Genomic DNA, 21934 nt, shown 5'->3' with positions numbered 1-21934 from the left:
CATTGTTATCTACAGGTCACATAAGTGGACATTAAACTGGACTGCTCAATCTTTCACTCTACTGCTGAATACAGGGGAATATCAGACTCGGCAGACTCTCAAGAAAGATCTAGAGATCAATAATATAGAGGACAAAAAGTATTGTCATCAACTGGAGAAAGATCGGGATTAAATTAATAATATAGAGGACAAAGTTTTGTCATTGGGTGGGGATGGGGTGGGGGGAGATCTAGATTAAATAAATAATATAGAGGACAAAACATTTTGTCATTGATGGGGGGAGGGGGAGAGAGAACGAGATTAAATAAATATAGAGGACAAAAAGTTTTGTCATTGACTGGGGGAAGATTAAGACAGAGTTTTATGAAACAGTCACTAGCTGTCACAGTAACAATCTTTTATTCATTTTGACATACCGGGATATACATATGATTTCACAACAGAGTAACAATAAGAGTACATATTATAAAATAGATTATTCACAAATCAAAGAGGTAAATGTTGATGACTATTTTCAGAGGATGAAAAAAAAAATAAAAAAGTGGATTAAAACTTCTTGATATATCAGAAACAGACAATTCTCTTCAAAGCTTGGTCTTTATGAATCCAGATTATGGACAGTATTGCAGTCAGATAAAGAAAGGATTTTACATTAGCATTTAGTGAAAAACAGTTTTGGCCAAAAATTTCAGAAATACTCAAGCTTAGTGGTAAGGCTGCTTCTTTACAGACAGCTGACTTGCAATGAAATGTGTGAAAAATTACTCATTAGATACTTAATATTCTAAAAGCATTAAAAGAGACTGTTTGCAGAGTGTGATTTATGTGACATAAATGTATCCCTCTGTTACATTTTGTGCATTCACAGTCTCATATTATCATGGTAGACAAAACTATGTAAAATAACATTTCAGTGTTACAGAGTTAAAGACGACAACATGTTAAATATATACATTCACAGTAAATGATGTGTTAATCTTAAGTAAATATATTAAGTAAATTGCCCTAATTTTTGTAGCATAAATAAAGCTGTTTGATTGTAAAATGGTTTTTAAAATTGTTTAATCTGTAATATCATGAATATATTTATAAGATAAAATGATAATACATTACTATAGATGTAGGCAAGTGAGGTCAAATCATATAGACATATACAATCAGCTGAGGTCAAATCAATATGGAAATGCTAGTAACAATTTAAAAAATATTTTAAGATTTCATAGACTACTTGAACTTTGTGCCAACAAGAAACTTTATACTTTTATATTTAGTAACAAATTTAGTTGTCAGCATCACTTTTGTCAAACAAAGCTGTAGTTTGACTGACAGAGTTGTCTACCTTTTCCAACTTTAAAATCTCATGTGGTCCCATGCTCATGGAACATTTTGTTTGTTGTGTTAAACTGTTGGTCTGACTACTGTTATTCCTTGTGATGCCATTGATGTTGAAGCTGACCTTGAAGGGTCTGTAAGATTGCTTGATGCAGCCTAATTTCAGCCATCTTTTGATCATGTGACGCATGACACGACGAAACTTTTCATTGAACGCACAGTATAGAACAAAGTTTAGGGAAAGGTTGCACCATACCAAGAAGTTGGCAACATACTGAAGAATGAGGTAAAATTCTGATGTGCGAAACTGATTTTCATCTTTCTCTCCACCAAAGAAGAAGAACGCAATGGGAAAATCTGAGAATGCAGAGGGTAAAATGCAGATGATGAAGAGACACACAATGCTGATCAGCGTGATGGTAAGACGAATTTGATCTCGATGCCAGGTTGCCTCTTTGTTGTTGCGAATTTGAAGTTGTTCTCTTTGCTTGCGAGCTCTCATAACAGCAAATACAAGATAGGTGTTGGCAAACAGGAGAATGAAAAGGGGGGTAATCTGAACACTGCCACTGTAAAACCAGTTAGTGCCCAAGAAGAAGTCACTCTTGCGAAAAGCTGTATGCTTCAACTTCCAGAATCCTGGAGGGTCCTCAACGACTTGGAAAACCAAAAATCTCGGGATGTTGGTAACCAGTGCCACTGCCACTATGATGAGGTTCTTGACTTTCGCACTGGCTCGGTCACATTTTGCTTTAGCCCACAGTGGATGCATGACAAATAGGAACCTCTCTATTGTCAGTAGGACAATTATCCACACGCTAGACGTCGTACATACATTGACAAATGGTAGGAAAATGTAAGCATCAAAATATCTCCAGAATTGCACCCCAGGTGCCTTGTGGGAGATGACCATGTAGATGAAGGAAAGTGTCAGTGCAGAAAAGTCCACCATGGCCAGTCCGGTAAGGTATGTATAGGGTGACTCCTTCAACTGATGCTGCATCAGGACAGCAAAGTTTATAATGTTGAACAGCATTCCCATGGCACAAATTATAGGCCCCAGGTAAGTGTACACTACTAATGCCACAATTGGGTGAGTCTTTGCAGTGGCAAGAGGGGCTAATGTGGTAGATAGGTTGTCCATTGTGCTATTCTCAGTGAAATTCATAATGTATTCTGGATCAGTTGTATTAATAAAACTAATGGCAGATGACATAGTGATGTTGGTCTTATTTCTAGTTTTCTTTGTAGATGGTTAGGGAGCATATGATGGTTGGTTTCATTTCTTCACTGCACCTAAAAAGAAACAAAGTTTAGTATTATAATATATTTTATGTCCAAGTTGCATGAGATATTCTCAAATTTGTAACATATCAACAGAACTAACTGTTCTGAAAGGGGTATATTCTTTCAATAACCTCTAAAAAATACATAGGCATCCTTAAATAGTTGCAGAATATGTAGAATATCAAGAGAGCTTTGTTAATTACACAATTTCAGGGGGTTTTCCACTTGTCAATTGATTTTTACAGTTAAATTTCACAATATGACATTAATTGACATGTTCCAGAAATGTGTGTAAGGTTCATATTGATATGACACGATCAGTAAAGCAATGCAAAATTTTGCTTTAAATTCTGGCATCTATTCTGCAGTGTCCACCTGTGTCTTGAAAATGTGAAATGAGGGGAAAAAATCTCTCTGAATAGTTACATAATTCTAAACAACTTGTAACTTTGGCAAGCATCTGCCATCATGGGGGATATGTCTTGTTTCACTTTGTGTAAATATTCAGCGCTCAGTGTGCCAAAGTAAGACAACTAATTACTCTTAATTGCTGCAGAGTTTGAAATGGGTCAGAGATTTTTCAACTTGGATTGTTTTGAGTGGGTCAAAAAATAACCATGTAACATATTGGAAAGGGAAAGTGTATTGATAATTGAGTTTGACATGGTGTGCTGTGAATATAGCTATTTAGGTTGTGAGTTAGCCAGTGCAATGTAGTATTGTGTGATAGCTTGTGTATATCTTTAAGTTTTAGGTATAATGTTTTACATGGTGCATTCATCACACATCAGTCACTTATGGTCTCCATGATCCTCTTAAAAGAAATAGCTGCTGGGTCATTTGAAAACAAACTCACATTGTAGATTTTCTTATTACCTGCATACTCTGTGTCTGCTACTGGTTTCAACTCTTTACAAATGTATTTCTGACAATTACTTGAACATGCAGATTCAATTGTCAGTGGCTTTAGATAGATAATTCAGAGGACACTGGTGAAAATTTTACACATGTCGCATGTGTTGGAAGTATAATACATGTTTGAATTTATAAAAATTGGAATCAAATTCACTTTGTACAATTGAATTGAGAAAATGATAGCTCTACCTGTATAGATGTGTTTTTTATTTATAAATCTGCTTGAATATGATAACACCTGACAGAGATAAAAATCAACAGATCTTATCTTGTAGTAGAAAGCAGCTTATCTTAGTTTCTAGCACACTGCAACCTAATTAGTTTTGTAATATGCACAGAACATGAATTCAAAGCTCTATTAGTAAGAGGATTAAACATGTACTGGTGTGTATCGTAAGAAAATAATACTATTGTAGTAATGAGAGCAAGTCTGAAGAAAAGGAGACTGTTAATTGATTTGGGTAATTAACTTTTCAGAATCCCATGCTATTGTTATAAACTTGGGAAATAATCATGTATGAAAATTGATTATTTTAGCATCTTTAAAACAATGTTTTAAATAGATTCCAATTATCAAAATCAAGAATTTCTTCTTTCATAAGGTATCGGAGTACAGGAAAGATCAAAGCTGTATTGTGTGACATATTACCATCATGAGGGATGATTTAGCGATTATGAGGGACCATTAGATTTGTGGAGTTTAATCCCAGAGCAGAGGAAGTCATTGAGATAATCTTTGCAGGGAATCAATTGCTCTTGACAACTTGTATAGAAAATGCAGGCAAATGAACATAGAAATGACCCCTTGTGTTAGATTCCCATTTAAGGTCTTATTTTGAGGGAATATTTTCTATGAAGAAAAAATCAAACATTCCACAATTAAATATTGCTTTGCGGATAATTTTTAGTTCAGTTTGACAAATATAACCTTTGAGAGAATTTATTGGGTAATGGGAGAAGGAAGATAGAGTGCAGCTAAGAAAATCTTTTGTTTAAAAAACAGAGTAATCGATTGATATTTTTTTTTACCAAACTACTATTTAGATATGAAATATGAACCAAGATTGATTTTCAACATCACTTTTTTGACATGGTTGTTCTTGAATGATTAGTACGTTTATATTACTTGTGTTTATGGATAGTTCAGAACATATTTTGTCTATTAAGTATGCTAAAAGATTTTAAAATTTTGTGGGAGAAATAAACATGACATATTGTATATTTACCTGTGTTTTGAACGGCAGCCCAAACTTTCATTTAAACTTCACATGTACAGGGTAGAAACCATTGCCCTTGGATTATTAAATGTATTTATGTACATATTTTATTTATAATTTTCCCCTTGATTTGGCACAGCTGAATATAGAGAGGGCGAAGATCATTTTTAAATGCCAAAGAAGAAACGGTTTCGCACATTTTTCACCTGAATTTTTTAAAGCTCCTTGTGGTGCCACAAATAGAGGAAATTTAACATTCCTTACAAATGGTGTATCTGATCTGAACTTGAAACGTTTTTCAAAGACACAAGCAAGAGTGACAAATGATCAAAGAATGTGAACAGATTTTGAAATCTGAGTGTTCATGGTTAGATTTGTCTTTTGGAATTAATCTGATTTCAGTGAATTTAAGGGTACACCATGGTTACAAGAACAACCTTAACATTGATATTATAAAGAACATTCAGGTCATAATGTTTGTCTATTTGTGTCTTGATTTGGTTTCTAATATAATCTCTCTCAGTTATATAGCTTTCAGTGTGAATTTCATGGAGAAATTGTCAAGATTTTGAATTATTCAATACTTTAATTTGCAACACTATATATATAGTTGCCAAATGGAGGGGGGTTAAAGTGATAAAATCATGCTTTGAGTTTGACCAATAATAAAGAAATTGTTTGTTCTAGCTTGTACATGTTTGTTGATTTCCTAATCATTTTCTGCTACACTTAATTTCCTGCCATTTAAAGGTTATATATCATTAATTTTTAAGTATACTGGCTGACGTTACAGTAATTTGAACAAGAGCTTTTAAGATAAAAAATAAAACAAATGTTTATCAGAAAGTAGATAAACATTGCACAGAACATCTTGTCCTGAAATGACCCAAGATATAACATATATGTGGTAGTCTTCAGGGGGTATTTTGGCAGGGTTTGCCTCCTCCACAAATGTTTCCTCTGATAATTAGCCCTGTGTATCTCAGATACCTATAGGTGAACCATTGTATTATAGTATACACACACTCATTAAATACTGGCCAGTGATCTACATATGCAGGCTGTAAGCACTCCTCCTTTTTAATTATCCCCAAGTCCTGAGAAAATGAGATGATTACAGAAACTGACCTGGGTTATTGATAATTGAAACCCAGGGTGTATACATTCAAAGAGAGAAAGTGGTTCTGGTATTATATGTCAAATCTCTTTATCATACAAACCCAGATATTGGTGGAATCCTTAAAAATAAAAGAAAAGAAAGAAGAAAAAAAACAACCCACAAACAAAAAACCAACATTCTGATATTTTTATGTGAGTAGAATTTGGCTGCCATGTATTGTTAGTGTCAGAAAATCAGAACAACTGTGATGGCTGTAACTTGTTATACAAAACTGCTGCTAAAACTGTCATCATAAGGAGGTTCAGTTTCTGAAACTCTCTTAGAAGGAAATAAAGAGAAGATTTATTGTCTATTGAAATAAATGTCTCTGCCACCTTGCATTGAGGGGTGTTTCTACGTTTGACTGGTGTTTTAACGTGAGTATACTTATACTGGTATATCATGCAAAGATCCTCTCTTTGCTATTGCATATAACTGTTAGGGAGAGGGATTTGATAAGTTTTTCCATCATTGCCACATTTCATAACACTGACCTTGACATCGACCCACACATGGAATTCATTAACATTGTGTTTAACTTTTTAAATGTTAGTATAGAGATTTTCATATTTAGTAAATATAATCCTTGTGACAAAGCCTTTTCATTGGTACACATAATGGAAAACTGTATAGCACATGGGACACGTATATTTATCTTATTAACTCTGTCTTTGCATTTCAAATCCATCAACCCTAAGCATCAAAATTTTTGTGTAAACTTTTTTCACCTTCTTTTTATTTAAGCTCAATTGGGAATCAAATTTTTGTATCCAGTATTTGACCCCCAATGGTTTTGAAGAACTCATCCATTAATTTTCTTGATTGTGGTTTTTCCAGAGGATTTTATTTGAATTTTGCAATATGATGATGATAAAATATTTGTTTAAATCCAAAGCAATACAATTAAGTTAATTATCAATAGAATGATTTCCCCCGAGGAGAGTTTGACTATAATTGGGGACTGTACAATTTTGTGTACATTACCAGAATACAAATTAGTAGAGACTGCAGGATGATGATTATTTTGCACATCACTCACACTGCATGGGTATTGGAAAATATAGTCTCTATAAAGCTGATTGCCTGTCCAATTGATTAAACAAGTCAGGTAATTAGTTTTCTTGGACCTGCCTAGATACTGAGTATGGTGCTGATAATCAGTACATCAAGAACTTGGATTGAAAATTCAAATTTTTTTTAAAGATTGAATTCTCAATTGCTCCTCCGCTTTAACAGCTAACTTTGCTAAATATATGATTAAGAAACGTTTTTCATTACATGGTGCCGAGGGATAATTTTGCTTTACTTTAACAATACACTTAATTGGCTTCCACTGCTTTCTGACAAATTCTCCTGGTGTATTATAAGTAAAGAGTCATGCATGAGTTCTCCTGATTTTGTTCAGACTTTGACAGGCTGTTTAACAATTATTGCATGTGTTTTCAACTTAGTCACTTTACTCATACAAGGTTTTTTGGGTGCAAATGTAATTTACACCTTTATTATTAATTCACGTCTGATAAAAAAAATATGTGATTTAACTCAATATTTTTTTTGTTATAAATCAAGATTTCATTGCTGATGTGTGTACATCTGTTTATATATATATCCAGAAGAGGAATGTTTCCTTAGATTATAGTATTTTAATTGTCACACTTTCTAAAGTTTCACATCAAAGTATTTCACTTACCTTTGTGTAAATTGAGTTAAAAGAACCGTTATAAGTATTTTCCTTTGAAGCGTTTTATTTTAGTTAAGTCACAGTGTAATCACTTTATTCTGTAACATGCTGCTATTGTAGTGAATTTAGAAACAAGTTCACCAGTTGATATAAGTTGGTATAGAGATGATCTACAGATCAATTAGCCATTTTAGAAGTCTGTGTCATAAGTAGGAGGAGCCAAACAGCCTCTTTGTTGCTTCCGTTAATTTGATTGGTTAATTTAGGATAGTTCACGTTGATTTGGTTGGATAATACACACTTATGAATGAAGCTCCTGTTGTGCCATTTTTGTGGTCTTGCGCTAGCTGGCTATTGTTCTTGAGAAAGATATTAAAATACCCTGTTAATCTTAGGGGTGAAAAAAAAGCTAACACATGTGATTTGGAATTATGCCTCAAAACAAGATTATATTTCCAGTTATTGAAAGAACCACGAGTCAGGCTATCATTTCATATTCAGCTGATATTATTTTGAACAGAGAGTTTGTGTGTGGGAGGCTCCGGTAATGCTTTAAATGATTGACATACCAGTAGTAGTAGGTATAATACCTAAATTCTCTGTCATTGGAGTATCAGTTTCAGTGAATATGACCAACAGAGGTCATGCAAGTTCTAGCTTCCTTTCACATTTGATAGGCATTGCTTTCCCCTTGAATTCATGCATTGACATGTAATTAGTATTGTGTTATATAATGTTTTAGATACTTTTATAGTACTGCAGGACCAGAATGGAAACTAGCTATATGCTAATTTGTGTTATCCTGGATAAATAAAGGCTATTACAATGTATCATTATTATTATAGATACATTCTAACTCCTACAAATTTAGTGAATGCTAATGATTTGGACATTTTTAGAAAGTTGGGAATTGGGGAAAAAGGAATGTTTTAAAAAGTGTTACAGATAGGACCCATCATAAAACACCTAGCCCTCTTGATTCACCTGCTACATATATTAATCATATATCTTATGTTTACTCTTTTAATCTCTATAGGCACCGGTATTAAACTGATGGTAGTAACGATCGTTACTATCATCCCAAGATGGTGGAAGGAAATTCCGGAAAGACCACGTTTACTTCTTATATCTATTTGTATTGTTTATTTGTGAATGATATGTAGGTAAGAAATATCATACACTAGCAACAATTACGATTATAGGTGTTATTTTATCTTTTATACAGTTCATATGAACAGAAAATTCGTCGTTGAAAAAACAGCAAGGATGATAGTAACGGAAATGAATGATGATAGTAATTAACGTAAGAACTTTCATTACTACGAATTTTCTGTTCATATGAACTGTATAAAAGATAAAATAACACCTGATCGTAATTGTTGCTAGTGTATGATATTTCTTGCCTACATATCATTCGCAAATAAACAATACAAATAGATATAAGAAGTAAACGTGGTCTTTCCGGAATTTCCTTCCACCATCTTGGGATGATAGTAACGATCATTACTATCATCAGTTTAATACCAGTGATAGGCAAAATATACAGCCTAGTGGTTATAAGGGTGCTTGCCTTGCAACGAGGTTTGATTCTTGATCTTGATGCCATGTCAAACTTGCAATATTTAACATAGGTTGTGATTATTCCTTTACCAAGTTTTTTGTTATGATCGATCCCCATGTGATGTCATGGGTTTTTGCAAAAATCTTTATTAAATTAAACTTTGGCATGAAAGAAATATATTTTTCATAGGAATTTTACTCACTAGATTAAAAAATAAAAAATCTGGTAATTTAAATTATATTTTCCATAGATGTTATCAAGGGCAATAACTCCTATGCTGGTATTTCTTCTACTGTAAGTCTATTATTCAATGATTTCCCTGATATACATGTATCCACAATTGATTTATATGTTTATATGAATTGGCAGTTTTTATAAACTGTTGGCATTATAAATTTGTCATCTTAACAAATAGATAAAATCTATTTCTATTATTCTGTATTACGAAAATGTGTGATTTTCTGATGTTACCTCTCAGACTGTTTTTGTATGTCTGATATCTTTTAAAAGGTGGCAACATTTTTTTTGGTTATTAATCAAATCAAACTATATTGAGTGGAAGTTAATACAGTTTTTCCACTTTCAACCATTAATATTGGTAATTAAGTCACATGAGGATGGAGCTACCTTAAAAACAAAGATCACAGTAGGCATTGACATGATAAAGAAACCTTGCTGCTACAGCCTTAATTAGTACATTCGTAGGTCATATTTGTGGCACTTAGAATACAAGTCAAAAACTCTTGAATGGGATTTAAAGCCAAATGTACACTCACTCTGCCACTCTCTCTCTCTCTCTCTCTCTCTCTCTCTCTCTCTCTCTGGGGGGGGGGGGGGGGTCTGTCCCAAAAGAAAAATTTGGCAGCTTGTGAATGGATGGCTTAAAGGGGAATGTTACACGAGAGAAATTTGATGTGGATGGAAAGTAGAGGACATATACAATTTTTTTTTAATTGAAATTTTTCAAACTTACTTTATTTAGTCAAAAAATGCAGTTTTAGTAGAAAGTAATCTGGGGGGGAAAATTTAAAAACCCTGCTGTACTTGAACCTGCGATCGATAGTTTAGCAATTGATATAATAACAAATTCTGATATTTATATTTTCATTCAAGTTTGAATTGGAAGTCAGCCATTATGACGATGTAGTATACCTCCTTAAACAGAACTGAGTTGTTGTTGTTTTTAAGTAAACATTATGGAATGTAAAACACAACAAAATTAACTGTTTTGTGAAATAAAAGTTATGGAATGCAACACCCAACACAGTCTAAAAATCTTTGGATCCTTTCCACTCACGCAGTTCACTATACAAGGAGAGCTACCTTTTTGTTAGCCAATGAAATTGCTTTTTAAAAGAAATCTTAATTCGGTTTTTTGTTGTTGGAAATTTCAAGTTTTTTCTTGATTGTATATATAACACCTTGAGACATTGTGAAAGACTGAAAGTGTACGAAGATGTCATGCTTTGCGGAAAGTGACAACTCAATTTTGTTCTCAAACCCAGAGATGAGGAACAGAGTGTGTTGTGACTGTGATAATTAAGATGGGGATTTCCTATAGAGTATGTTGATCATCTACATGCTACCCACGTTTGACTAGCACAATACAACCCTCCACCAGCTAGCTGCCACAGGAGACGACACCTGTACTTCTACATACTCTAACACAAAACATACTGCACACTTACATGACAGAGCACAAATGGACCTTGCCTTAACTGCACTGTCAATGGAAAAAGAACTTAATTTTCATAATTTTCCTTCACCAACATCCCATTGGGATCCGGGTTAGAATAGGTCCTCAGTACCCCTTGCTTGTTGTAAGAGGTGACATCCTTCGGATGAGACCGCAAAAACTGAGGCCCCGTGTTACAGCAGGTATGGCACGATAAAGATCCCTCCCTGCTCAAAGGCCAGAAGCGCTGAGCATTGGTCTAAATTTTGCAGCCCTTCACCAGCAATGGTGATGTCTCCATATGAGTGAAAAATTCTTGAGAGGGACGTTAAACAATATACAACCAATCTTCACCAACACTTCTCCAAATGGCGCAAAAATGTGTATTAAACCAATAATTATCAATGATTGGTAGTATTCAAGAACAGAGTGACATGCTCCATGAACATAGTGTTTGCACTTACTGAGTAAACATTGAATTTTTTTTAAAAAAAACACACACACAAGCATTAGTAAATGTTTGGGTTGCCTGGACAACCAACAGAAGCATTAAGAGATCAATTTTGCTGATAAAGTGATATATAAATCGGTACTCCAGTTAGGATCTCTCTTTCACTTTCTCTCTCTCTTGAAGTCTCCAGTTTGCCCCATTGGGCCTTCACTAACACTTCATTAAAATAGCATAAAGAGTGTATACTCACCATTTTGTTTTCGGGGTTTCGTTCACAAAGTGACACACCCAGAAATCTAACTCACAGAATATGCACCAATCAAGATAACTTCTGATGATTTTAATTAAAGGATAAGAAATACAGAAGAGTCATGAAAAGTTAAACAGAAACCACAAAGAGTTTAATTACTCCTGCGAAACATGTACCAATTAAGTTACATTGTTAAACTTTTCTCTCGCCACTCGATTTAGACACTCACTTCGTTCAGCACCAAATAAATCTTTTGGTACTGGAGAAAAATTTATCAACATATACTTATACCAGTAAGTGTAAGATATAAGATGTAACACCCAACAAATTGTTTGGCTATGTAAAAACACCCAACAGGTTGTTTTGTGGAGTAGAAGTTGTGGAATGTAACACCCAACAGATTTTTCAGTCTGGAGAGTGTGACCATTTCACTTAGTAAAATAATCTAAAATCCATCACCTTAAACAGAACTTGACAACAAAGGCAGAGTATAGGATCAATATACTTTATAATGTTAAACTGGTTTTGCAGTGTAGTGTCATTTATAACCAGTTTTCACTGACAATATCCTCTATAAGTTGTTTACTAGTTTTACTATATTTATCTTAGGACATGTGCACTGTTCAAATTTTTATATAAACAATCATGTTTGATTTATTACGAATATAATAAGATATTATCCATTTCATGTTGTTTCACAGCTTTTTTCATCTTCCATTCGCTTAACCCAAATCCTGGCATTACCTCACAATGCTCTTATCTTAGGAAGAAAGCATACTACTCACATTGAATAGTATTTGGGGGAGAAAAACAGGATCGGTAAATGAAGTATATATGTTTTTTATTTCAAGACATTTTTTCCTTCTAATTTCTTGGAGTCAAGAAGATTTCATGTTCAAGAATTAAAACGTGTTTGATAGTTCACAAAGAGAATATATTCCAAGAAATGTTTACTTGTACTGTTTGTTGTTTTGTGGCATCACATACACAAAGCCCTTTGGTAAACCTTATTATTGTAAATTCAGTTGCAGACTGATTGACGTCAGAAATCAAACCTTTGTCATTTTAGCATAGATTTTCTGATTGGGCAGTCATTAGCACAGGTCTGCTGAAAATTGACCAATTACCTGCCACCACTAGAGATTCAGCCGTTGGATGAGGATGTAACCTCTCCATTGGTCTGAACCAGTGTCTAATTTCACCCAATTTTACCTTTTTTTCACAATTATTTCAGTTGATTTATCTGTTCTGATTTATTGGTATTTTAATTTCTTAAGGAACAGGAGTTTTCGATTACCTTGTGGAGGCTGATCAACAGAGCTTCTGTAGCCCTATTTGTTGTTTTACTACGTTATATCATCCTCAGCAGATGCAGCTGAAACAGAAGGCGTGGTATTGCAAGGAAACTAAACTAATGATGCACTTATTTATGAAGAATTGAAAGAAAGTGAAGACAAAAGAAATAACAAGTACTGCATCTGTCGGTGGGAAACTCCACAAGGATGGTCACACAAAAATTAATGGAATCTATCCAAAGCACTTCTTCTCCCTTCTGAAGTAGCAGCACTTGAGATTTTGTGAGATCACTTGTGTGTATTTTTTGTGGTTTAATTTCTGTTCAGAAGTGTAACTATTGAGTGGTAGAATGCTTATATTGCTCCTTAGGTTGGAACATGATTGGAATAATTCTTGTAATACAAATTGCAGGATTGTTCAAAAGATACAAAATTTCATCAGATAAAAGGTCACAGGGTGTAATGGTATTAAGATCATTAATGATTAAAAGGTATTACTTGGTATTTGTGTATCAGTTTGAATTGATGAACTAGATTCAGTTGAAATTGACTGTATAGATTTGAACAACTTGTGGGATTGAGTAGTATTTGGGTAGAAAAACATATCAAGAAATATATACACTGCTTAGTGCAGCTTAATCATTCAGTTTGAACTGATGTTTTAAAACAATTATAAATGTTTACATTAATATGCAGTGATTTTTCAACATTTTTCAAAAGGGTTCTGTGCCTTTCGAATTGGGAAAAATTGTCAACATTTTGATCAAATTGGGAAAACCTAGTCATTATTGTAAATATGCTATTAAAATATATCATATCAAACAAGAAATCAAACATTCTTCTTTTATTTTACATATTTAACTTTCTTTTCTTTATAAGCTCTTAAAATTTTCGACTATTCTTTCTAAATCGATCATCATGATCTAGAATTGATGCGTCTTTGTCATGTCGTTCATAAACTATTCTCATTGAACTTATTCTCTAACAAATACGTTTTGCGCCAGTTTTTATTATTGGGAAAAGTGCAAGTTAAATTGGGGGGAAATTGGTCATTTTTGGGAGGGGAAAGGGCCGATATTCAGACCTAACTGGGTCTTATAAAATCACTGTTATGTTTGATATTTGGATGAAGTTAAAGCAGTTTTCATTTGAAGTTGTTTCCTTTAGACCTTCAGAAACATGAAAATATATTTTGAAATATCTGTTAAGATATTTTGAGATGTATCATGGGATTTATGGCAATCAAGATGTGTATCAGAATAAACATTGGGTAAAATTTCTCCTTAGTACAGAATAATCCTCGGGGCATTCAAGACATTGTTCCTAGATGACAATAATTTTTACACATGCAATATGTAGCAAATAAAAGAGTTTTAAGCAATCTGTTGGGAAAACACTTAAAAACATTAAAGAAAGACAAATAAAACTTGCGAAATGTATCAGGTGGAAACAAAAAAGTGCTCTAAAAGTCATCAATTCAAGAGGATTACAGTCATTGTCAATAATCATCCACATTTTGAATATGATATTTTATGGCTGATTCCGTTATCATTGTAGAACAAATGATCCAAATTGCCATTAACTGCAATCAGAGGCAAACGGATCAGAGGTTGTCACAGAAAATCATCAATCTACACAGAACAAAATGTCAGATAACGACAGATAGCCCTGAGTACCTAAGGGCTAGGTCCTTTATTTACCTGTGAGTTGATGGCTAATGGCTCCTTGGTTCAATCCATGCTGAGTTTAGTCTCGGAGATCATCTATGTGAAGCAAACCACAAACTCTTTACTGACTAAGAGTGGACTCCTTGTCAAATCTTTATATTCATATTAGTCTACTTCAGTTATTGTGGTTTTGTGGTTTTTACATTTTTTGGTGATTAATTCATATTTGGTAAATATGGCTGGCGTGCATATCAAATTTCAATACTTACCTAAGCATGAATACAAAAAAAAGTTTGTGTGATGATATGCACAGACAAGACAATGATTGCAGTTTATGTTTATTTGATCCAAAACTTCAAAAAATATCCCGGCATAACGAATTAGAAAAAGAATATCGATGTCACTTGCTGATTGTAAAATGACGACAGACATGTTTGTTTCTTGTGACAGGTAACGCTGCTTCAAAAGAAGAGTTTTCCTTGACCAAAACTGAATTTAACCTTGATCTCCGTGAAATCTGTTAGATAGTTTATTTAAAACTATAGATCTGTAGTATCATTTATCATAAGGCTTGACAACCTTGACTTTATGAATGTGTTTAAAATGAGTGTCAAAATTATATAAGTTGGTGATTAACAAAGCAGATTCCAGTATGAAAGGGTTTCTGTAATTTATACAGCACATTAATACCTTTGCATTCAATGTTTGTATTTGCACAAAACATTGAATGGTGATTCTCTCCATAGTGGTAGAGTTGATGAAATGCAAGTGTTTTAAAACAAAACTGTGAGAAAAAGATTGTTAAATCTATGCACTTCCTTAACCAACCGAGTGTCAGCCACCGTTTATCACTATAGTACTCAACACTAGGGATGAAAATTCTCCACAAATATAATGCACTTGTAGCCCTTTGATTTATACCTAAACAATATTCCATTATGTAAAACATAATAAGGATTGGGCTGAAAGAGAAGCTTATAGAAGCCTAAACTCCGCTAAGGTACAAGATAATGTTCACATAATGACATAACAGAGAAAGTACTGGTCATCCAATGACGACCTTGACCTTGTTGTTTATAGTCCTTTTGATTGACAAGATATATATATATAGACCTGAGAGAATTTAAGTAGATTAGGAGAATTAAATTAAATGTACTTCCCTTGATGAGTATGATTAATCAACGGTTTTAAGCGCTTAAAACTATTGTTTCAGTTATCAGCCATAAATGTAAATAATTTAACTCACATCCAAGTGAAGCTACAAAAATATCTAATAAAAGGATTACTGAGTTACTCACTTTTGATTTTTAAAACAAAAAGTTTGAAATGTTCACGTATCATTTTACAAATTTCAATTTTTTGTTTTTATCAATTATCTGAAAAACTTAATTGTATCATATATATATATATCAACCATAATGTTAAGCATTCATTACTGATACAAATTGCATCACTGGTGTATAAAAAATTATCTATAATGTTGGGGGGGGGGGGGGGGGGGGTATACCAAACATCTCAAAAGCTACACAAAGTATGAAAAAAAGAAATATATTGTATCACTGTGATTGGTCGTGATCACAAGGATATAGGCATTGCTGTTAAATAGTATGAAATAGTGGAAGAAAAAATGCATATATATGCAATATCATTGATTTCCTACACTGCTTATCACCATGCAGTCTAATACGCCAGTTTCGAGATATGAACTCTTCTGTGTAGGAGTTGCATTTAGCAGAACTTTGAATGACTAAGTGGGACAGAGTGGACCTACAGTCAGCAAGGAAGACGATGAAATGTATTAAAAGCTGCTTCTCTTTTAATATGTAAATGTGGGAAATACAAAATACTATCGAAAGAAATGTTTTACTAAAGTGGAGACAAAAACAATGTCATATTTGCAAGTAATCTTAGATATGGTACTTATGACCAACGAAATAACATATGATAAGAATTCTATGTATTTAATTACTCCCTAAATACTTATAACTTACTTAGTTTGTGTATCAGTCGAATTCGGGTGATCAAACAGTGTATGAGAAACTTACTGGGTATATTCACTTATGCAGTGATGAATATTAGTCCCACTCCCGCGTGTAAAGAAATTGTTTCGCGCCTCACTATATACGAGAGTTCTCCAAAAGGAAATAACTCTGGTGTATCTCAAAACCGGTGTATTAGAATTAGCCCCTACGTTTCCTATGGCATAACAAATAATAAAATTTAGGGGCTAATTTTAATTAGACTATGCTTATCACGACACAACTGCAGTAGTGTTGGCTTCACAACCAAGAGATCCCAGGTTAAATTCTGATCTATTACATTGGTAAGTGACTGTTCCTTCAACACTTTAGTGGTCAGCATTAGAGGGCAAGTCGTAGGCCAGGTCTTTTGAATATGACCTTAAAAACTAATATCCTGTATCACATTAAACATTGGCACATTGAAGAACTTGCACTAATTTGGCCCTGTGGGTCATGCAATTGGGTCAAAATTTGTGGCATTAAATTCACCTACAGCAAGTGATTGAAATATTCTCAACTAAACAATAAACAAAAAGCTTCAATGGTAGATCCAGGACTTCATGACAGAGGGTCATGCACATAGAAGACCTAGAGATATAAACTATAGACATAAAAAGAATGATTTGTAATTATTTTATGAAAATTGAGGAAGGGAGCATAAACTAGCTGCACTTGTGTTTATTAAGTCACACTGCATAAATTTGTAACAATTGCATTAAAATTCCTAGTATTGAATTAGAAATATGAGGTCTGCAACCTTTGGGTCAAAATAGGCTGATGCTGCACCTTTTAAGACTTTTATTCTTTAAGAAATTATTAACAATTAGATTTAAAAATTCAGTAGGAAATGAACTGCATGGCTCTGTTTGCAGGGAGATAATAAACTAATATAACCAGCCCGAGGTGGGGGTTATATTAGAATAAGATTGTCCATCCATCTGTCTGTCTGTAAACATGATTTTGTCTGAACATGTGAGAGACTAGTATGTGGATTTTCCCCAAAAGAAAAAGGTACGTTGTTGGCAGAATATGCCACGTTATTTAGCTCCATAAAGCTTAACTGGGTTAAAAGCGTAGGTTCTGCTCAATTCAATGGTATCTATGATTTATGTAATTCAGATTAGATAATAAAACTTCTATGCTGAAAATGGCGGCCATATATGCAAAGTGTCATTTTTTTCTGACATCATACAGACCCTAACTGATGCATACTACCACACCACTTGCACGGAATAGTGAATGAAATGCTGAACTGTCTGTTTGGAATGGTAAACTGTTTGCATGGAATGCTTTTCACAAAATGCTGACCACTTTGTAGGCATGGCTTGCATGCTTTTTGAATGGTCTGCACAAAATGGTAGGCATGGCCTGCAGGCTTTCATTTTTATCGACATTATTTGGTTCTCCCTGGGGTTTGTTTAAACATGAAATAATTTCAATATAATGATAATATTCTAGATATTGAAAAAGATTGAGAAAGAAATGGTGATTATCCATTTTTGAATATGATTGCTCATACACGGTGTGGTTTCAATTCCATTGTTACATATTAGCTCAATGACTTCTGAACACATTAATTAGGATAAAAACAAATGAATATTTTTTAGCTTTGTATATAAAAGAAAAAGATGTAAAAATTGTATCAATATCGATTATTCAACTTTTATTGATTCATTGCTCTATTCAATTCATTCAAACTGAAAATGAAATGGTCGCGTCTGTTTTGCTGTTTGCATGTGTATTCATTCTGAGTGTCGTTAAAATGCATGTGCAATTTGTATATTACAGGTCTCTTCTCAAACACAGATGTTACATAAACATTTCAGTATACATGTATGACAACAGATGAAATGATTTTAAAAAACATCTCATCAGGCAAGACTGAAACATATTCTCAGGTGGGGCGGGGAGGGGGGTACATATAGGCATCATAGTAGTCAGTCGATAAGAAACCGTCACCTTGGATAAAAAAGAGCAATACAAAACAAAAAGGAACAATAAAATATGGTGGAAATAGATTGAGAAATAAATCAAATATATGAATGAATAAGTATTAACAAATAATGACTTACTACAGCAACTTTACAGATTCTTCAATTATTTATACGAGTATGGGTGCAGATCTAACATCTATTTTAATTACATTGTGGTATTTGTCTTTAAATTGCCCCCTCCAATTAATTTTCAAACCTTCTGTACGAATGTTAATTTCAAATACCTCTATTGTGGTAAAAAAAAAAATGGGAATTTGTGTAGAATATTCAAGTTATACACAGGTTGGTCTTTGCATTATGGAGACAGTTTCGATAAACAAATTTTAATAAAAATATATCTTTTATTTTGAAAAAAGAAAATTAATCAAACAAGTATCAAGACAAATTATTCCTACATACAACACTAAACTACCAAGGGCAGAGATATATCATTTCTCTGCACTTGCTGGAGATTACCAAGGGTGTTAAAATTGCTTCAAGGGCTAGGAATGTATTGGATTTTGTTTTGTCTGGTGGTATTAAAATGACGGTTTCGTTTCAATTATTTGCTTTTCATAGTTGTAAGTCCGTCTTAGAGAAATTTTGAAATAATTGCTTGCATTCCCCACAATGTACACCTGTCCTAGATCCCATGCCGAAATGACTTGCATGTTTTGCACGATCTGAAGTTTCTTAGGGCATGGTTTGAACGGTCTGCACGTTTCTGTGGTGGTGGCTTGGTCATGTACGGAATGATTCTTGTATGAAACAGTTTGCATGAAACACTGAACAGTCTGCACGAAACGGTGAACGGTTTGCACGAAACGCTGAACAGTCTGCAAAGAATGGTGAACGCTTTGCACTGAACGAAACGAAATGATTTGAAGGTGTAGTACACGCTTCAGGGTCTGTAGTAATTGTACGGGAATGACAGCGCATTCACAATAATTAATTTTGTAATCAATTGTAGAATAGATTTACTACGTTTGTTATTTAACTTTCTTATATTATTATATTCTTTTTAGAGAAGTGTACAGGCGATAGCCTACATCCTGAATATAGGATATGCCTGTCCACTTTTTAGTTCACCTGAGCCTTCGGCTCAATTGAGCTTTTCTGATCAAAATTTGTTTCACCTTTTCATTTTCTTCTCCAGAACCACTGGGCTAATTTCAACCAAACTTGGCAAAAAGCATCCTTGGGTGAAGGGCTTTCAAGTGTGGTCAAATAAAGGGCCATGCCTTCTTCAAAGAGGAGATAATCACAAAAATGCAAAAATAGGATGGTGTCATTTAAAAATCTTCTTCTCAAGATCAATTAAACCACTGGGCCAGAGGAGCTGAAATTCACATGAAACCTTCCTGACATAGTGCAGAGTCACATTGTTAAAATCATGACCCCTGAGGGTAGGATGGGGCCACAATAGGGGATCAAAGTTTTACATACAAATATATAGTGAAAAGTTTTAAAAATCTACTTCTTAAGAAACACTCGGCCAGAAAAGCTGAGATTACATGAAGGCTTCCTGACATAGTGCAGAATCAAGTTTGTTAAAATCATGCCCCCCCCCCCCCCCCAACCACCCACCCACCCACCCACCCACCCAGTGGTAGGATGGGGCCACGATAGGGGATCAAAATTTTACACACTAATACAGTTTACTCCGAATATATTGAAATTCAGGGGACCAATCTTTTTCTTTCAATATAACCGAAGTTCAAAATAAGCGAAATCGGAAATGTCGACCATATCGGAGGCTTCATTTGGCATCTCAATCCCGATTATGAAAGCAGAAATATGAATTTATTACATTACACAATTAATTTACAACATTTAGATAATTGATTGAAATTAGTCCACTGAAGATTTTTATTTCTAAAAAAAAATATGTGAGTTTTGTTAACTTTTGTTTCTTATTGAGTTGACCAAGAATGAATATTTCAATTTCTGATGTATACAAAAATTTCGTCACCTACTTTAGGTAGCGTCTGTACATAATCTTCTTTTCTTTTTAAATTTACGCTTACAATTACGAGATTGATTGTACATCACATTTTCATCCGGAATTTTGTTTTTGCTCTCGCCACCGATATTTCCCTTGCAGTATGTACATGTATATAATATCGGAAGTAAGTTCTTCCCTGGAAACGATCGCCATGAAAACGTTTGACACACGTACATGTATGTCTATACCTTCAGAATTTCAGAACAAGTTTTTTTTCATAAATAAAGTTCACTAACATAAGCAAGTGGCATCGTGTTGTCTGTAAAGACATTGTCGTTGTCCGAGTCAGATGTTATAGACTTTATTTAGAGATTTTCATGTGAATCCAGTCTTGCAAAAACTATTTTTAATGCACCGTGATAGCAGTAAGGTGTTTGAAATTACTGGGGTTAAGCAAAATTGTCATTTCAGATTATATCTTATATCTATTGCAGTTACTAATTTGTATTTGTTGTCCAATGATAAAGTTTTCCTTTTTTTTTGTGGTGAGGTCAAATTTTACAAATGATCCTGTCATCAAGCTGTTAAAAGAGTGTTTATACCCCACTGTAATTTTATTTCTATAAAAACACACACTGAAAAGTAATCCATGGGAAACTAATTAACTGACACCTACCTGTGTAATTATGAAGCCACCATTTTAGGTGCATGTGACTACCTTTACAGGTGACTTCAATATAGCCATTATAAAAACAATACATTATCTACTCAGTGGACCAATAATTGATTTCAAAATAAGGGATATTTCAATATAAGCAATTTCAATTTAACCAATATTTTAATGCAAAGAAAATAAGAGACTGAGACTGGGGATTTTGTTTTACTTCAAACTAAGCGATATTTCAAAATAAGCGACTTCAATACAAATGGAGTAAGCTGTATATAGAAAAAAATCTTTAAAAATCTTCTCAAGAACCATTGGGCCAAAGAAGTTTACATTTACGTGAAAGCTTCCTCACATAGTGCAGATTAAAGTTTGTAAAACTCGTTGCCCCCGAGGATACGATGGGGCCACAATAGGGGATCAAAGTTTTCCATACAAATATATATAGGGAAAATCTTTTATAATCTTCTTCTCAAGAACCACTGGACTAGGCAAGTAGAAATTTACATGAAAGCTTCCTGGCATAGTGCAGATTCAAGTTTGTTAAAATCATGGCCCTCGGGGGTAGAATGCGGCCACAATAGGGGATTAAAGTTTTCCATACAAATTTATAGGAAAAATCATTAAAAATCTTCTTCTGAAGAATCACTGGGGCAGAAAAATTTACATGAAAGCTTCCTGACTTTGTGCAGATTCAAGTTTGTAAAGATCATAACCCTCGGGAATAGATTGGGGTTACAATGGAGACCAAAGTTTTGCATGTGAATATGTATGGAAAATCTTAAGATATGGGCCAATGTGACTCGGGTGAGCAATGTGGCCCATGGGCCTGTTGTTTAAA

The 21934-nt window shown here is 33.9% G+C and overlaps 2 protein-coding genes across 5 annotated transcripts in view; one reads left to right on the top strand and one right to left on the bottom strand.

Moving 5' to 3' along the window:
• The window catches only part of LOC125680442 (probable ATP-dependent RNA helicase DHX35), a 138355-nt gene that overhangs the window by 80978 nt on the left and 35443 nt on the right, over positions 1-21934 (top strand). For 2 of the 4 annotated variants that reach the window (XR_008802114.1, XR_007371958.2), the window contains exon 23: positions 14381-14525. The exons of the other annotated variants lie outside the window; for them this stretch is intronic. The gene's annotated coding sequence lies outside the window, so the exon portion shown is untranslated. The remainder of the gene's footprint in view (positions 1-14380; positions 14526-21934) is intronic. 4 annotated transcript variants of the gene reach the window in all.
• Positions 383-7796, bottom strand: LOC125680502 (FMRFamide receptor-like). Its single transcript, XM_048920156.2, has 2 exons — positions 7601-7796; positions 383-2628 (listed from the first exon to the last, which is right to left on the bottom strand). The coding sequence occupies exon 2, from the start codon at positions 2546-2548 to the stop codon at positions 1280-1282; it is 1269 nt and encodes a 422-aa protein (XP_048776113.1). The 5' UTR covers positions 2549-2628; positions 7601-7796; the 3' UTR covers positions 383-1279.

The sequence above is a fragment of the Ostrea edulis genome, chromosome 1 (assembly GCF_947568905.1).
Source record: "Ostrea edulis chromosome 1, xbOstEdul1.1, whole genome shotgun sequence".
Classification (NCBI taxonomy): domain Eukaryota; kingdom Metazoa; phylum Mollusca; class Bivalvia; order Ostreida; family Ostreidae; genus Ostrea; species Ostrea edulis.
This window is presented reverse-complemented; position numbering and strand designations above follow the sequence as displayed.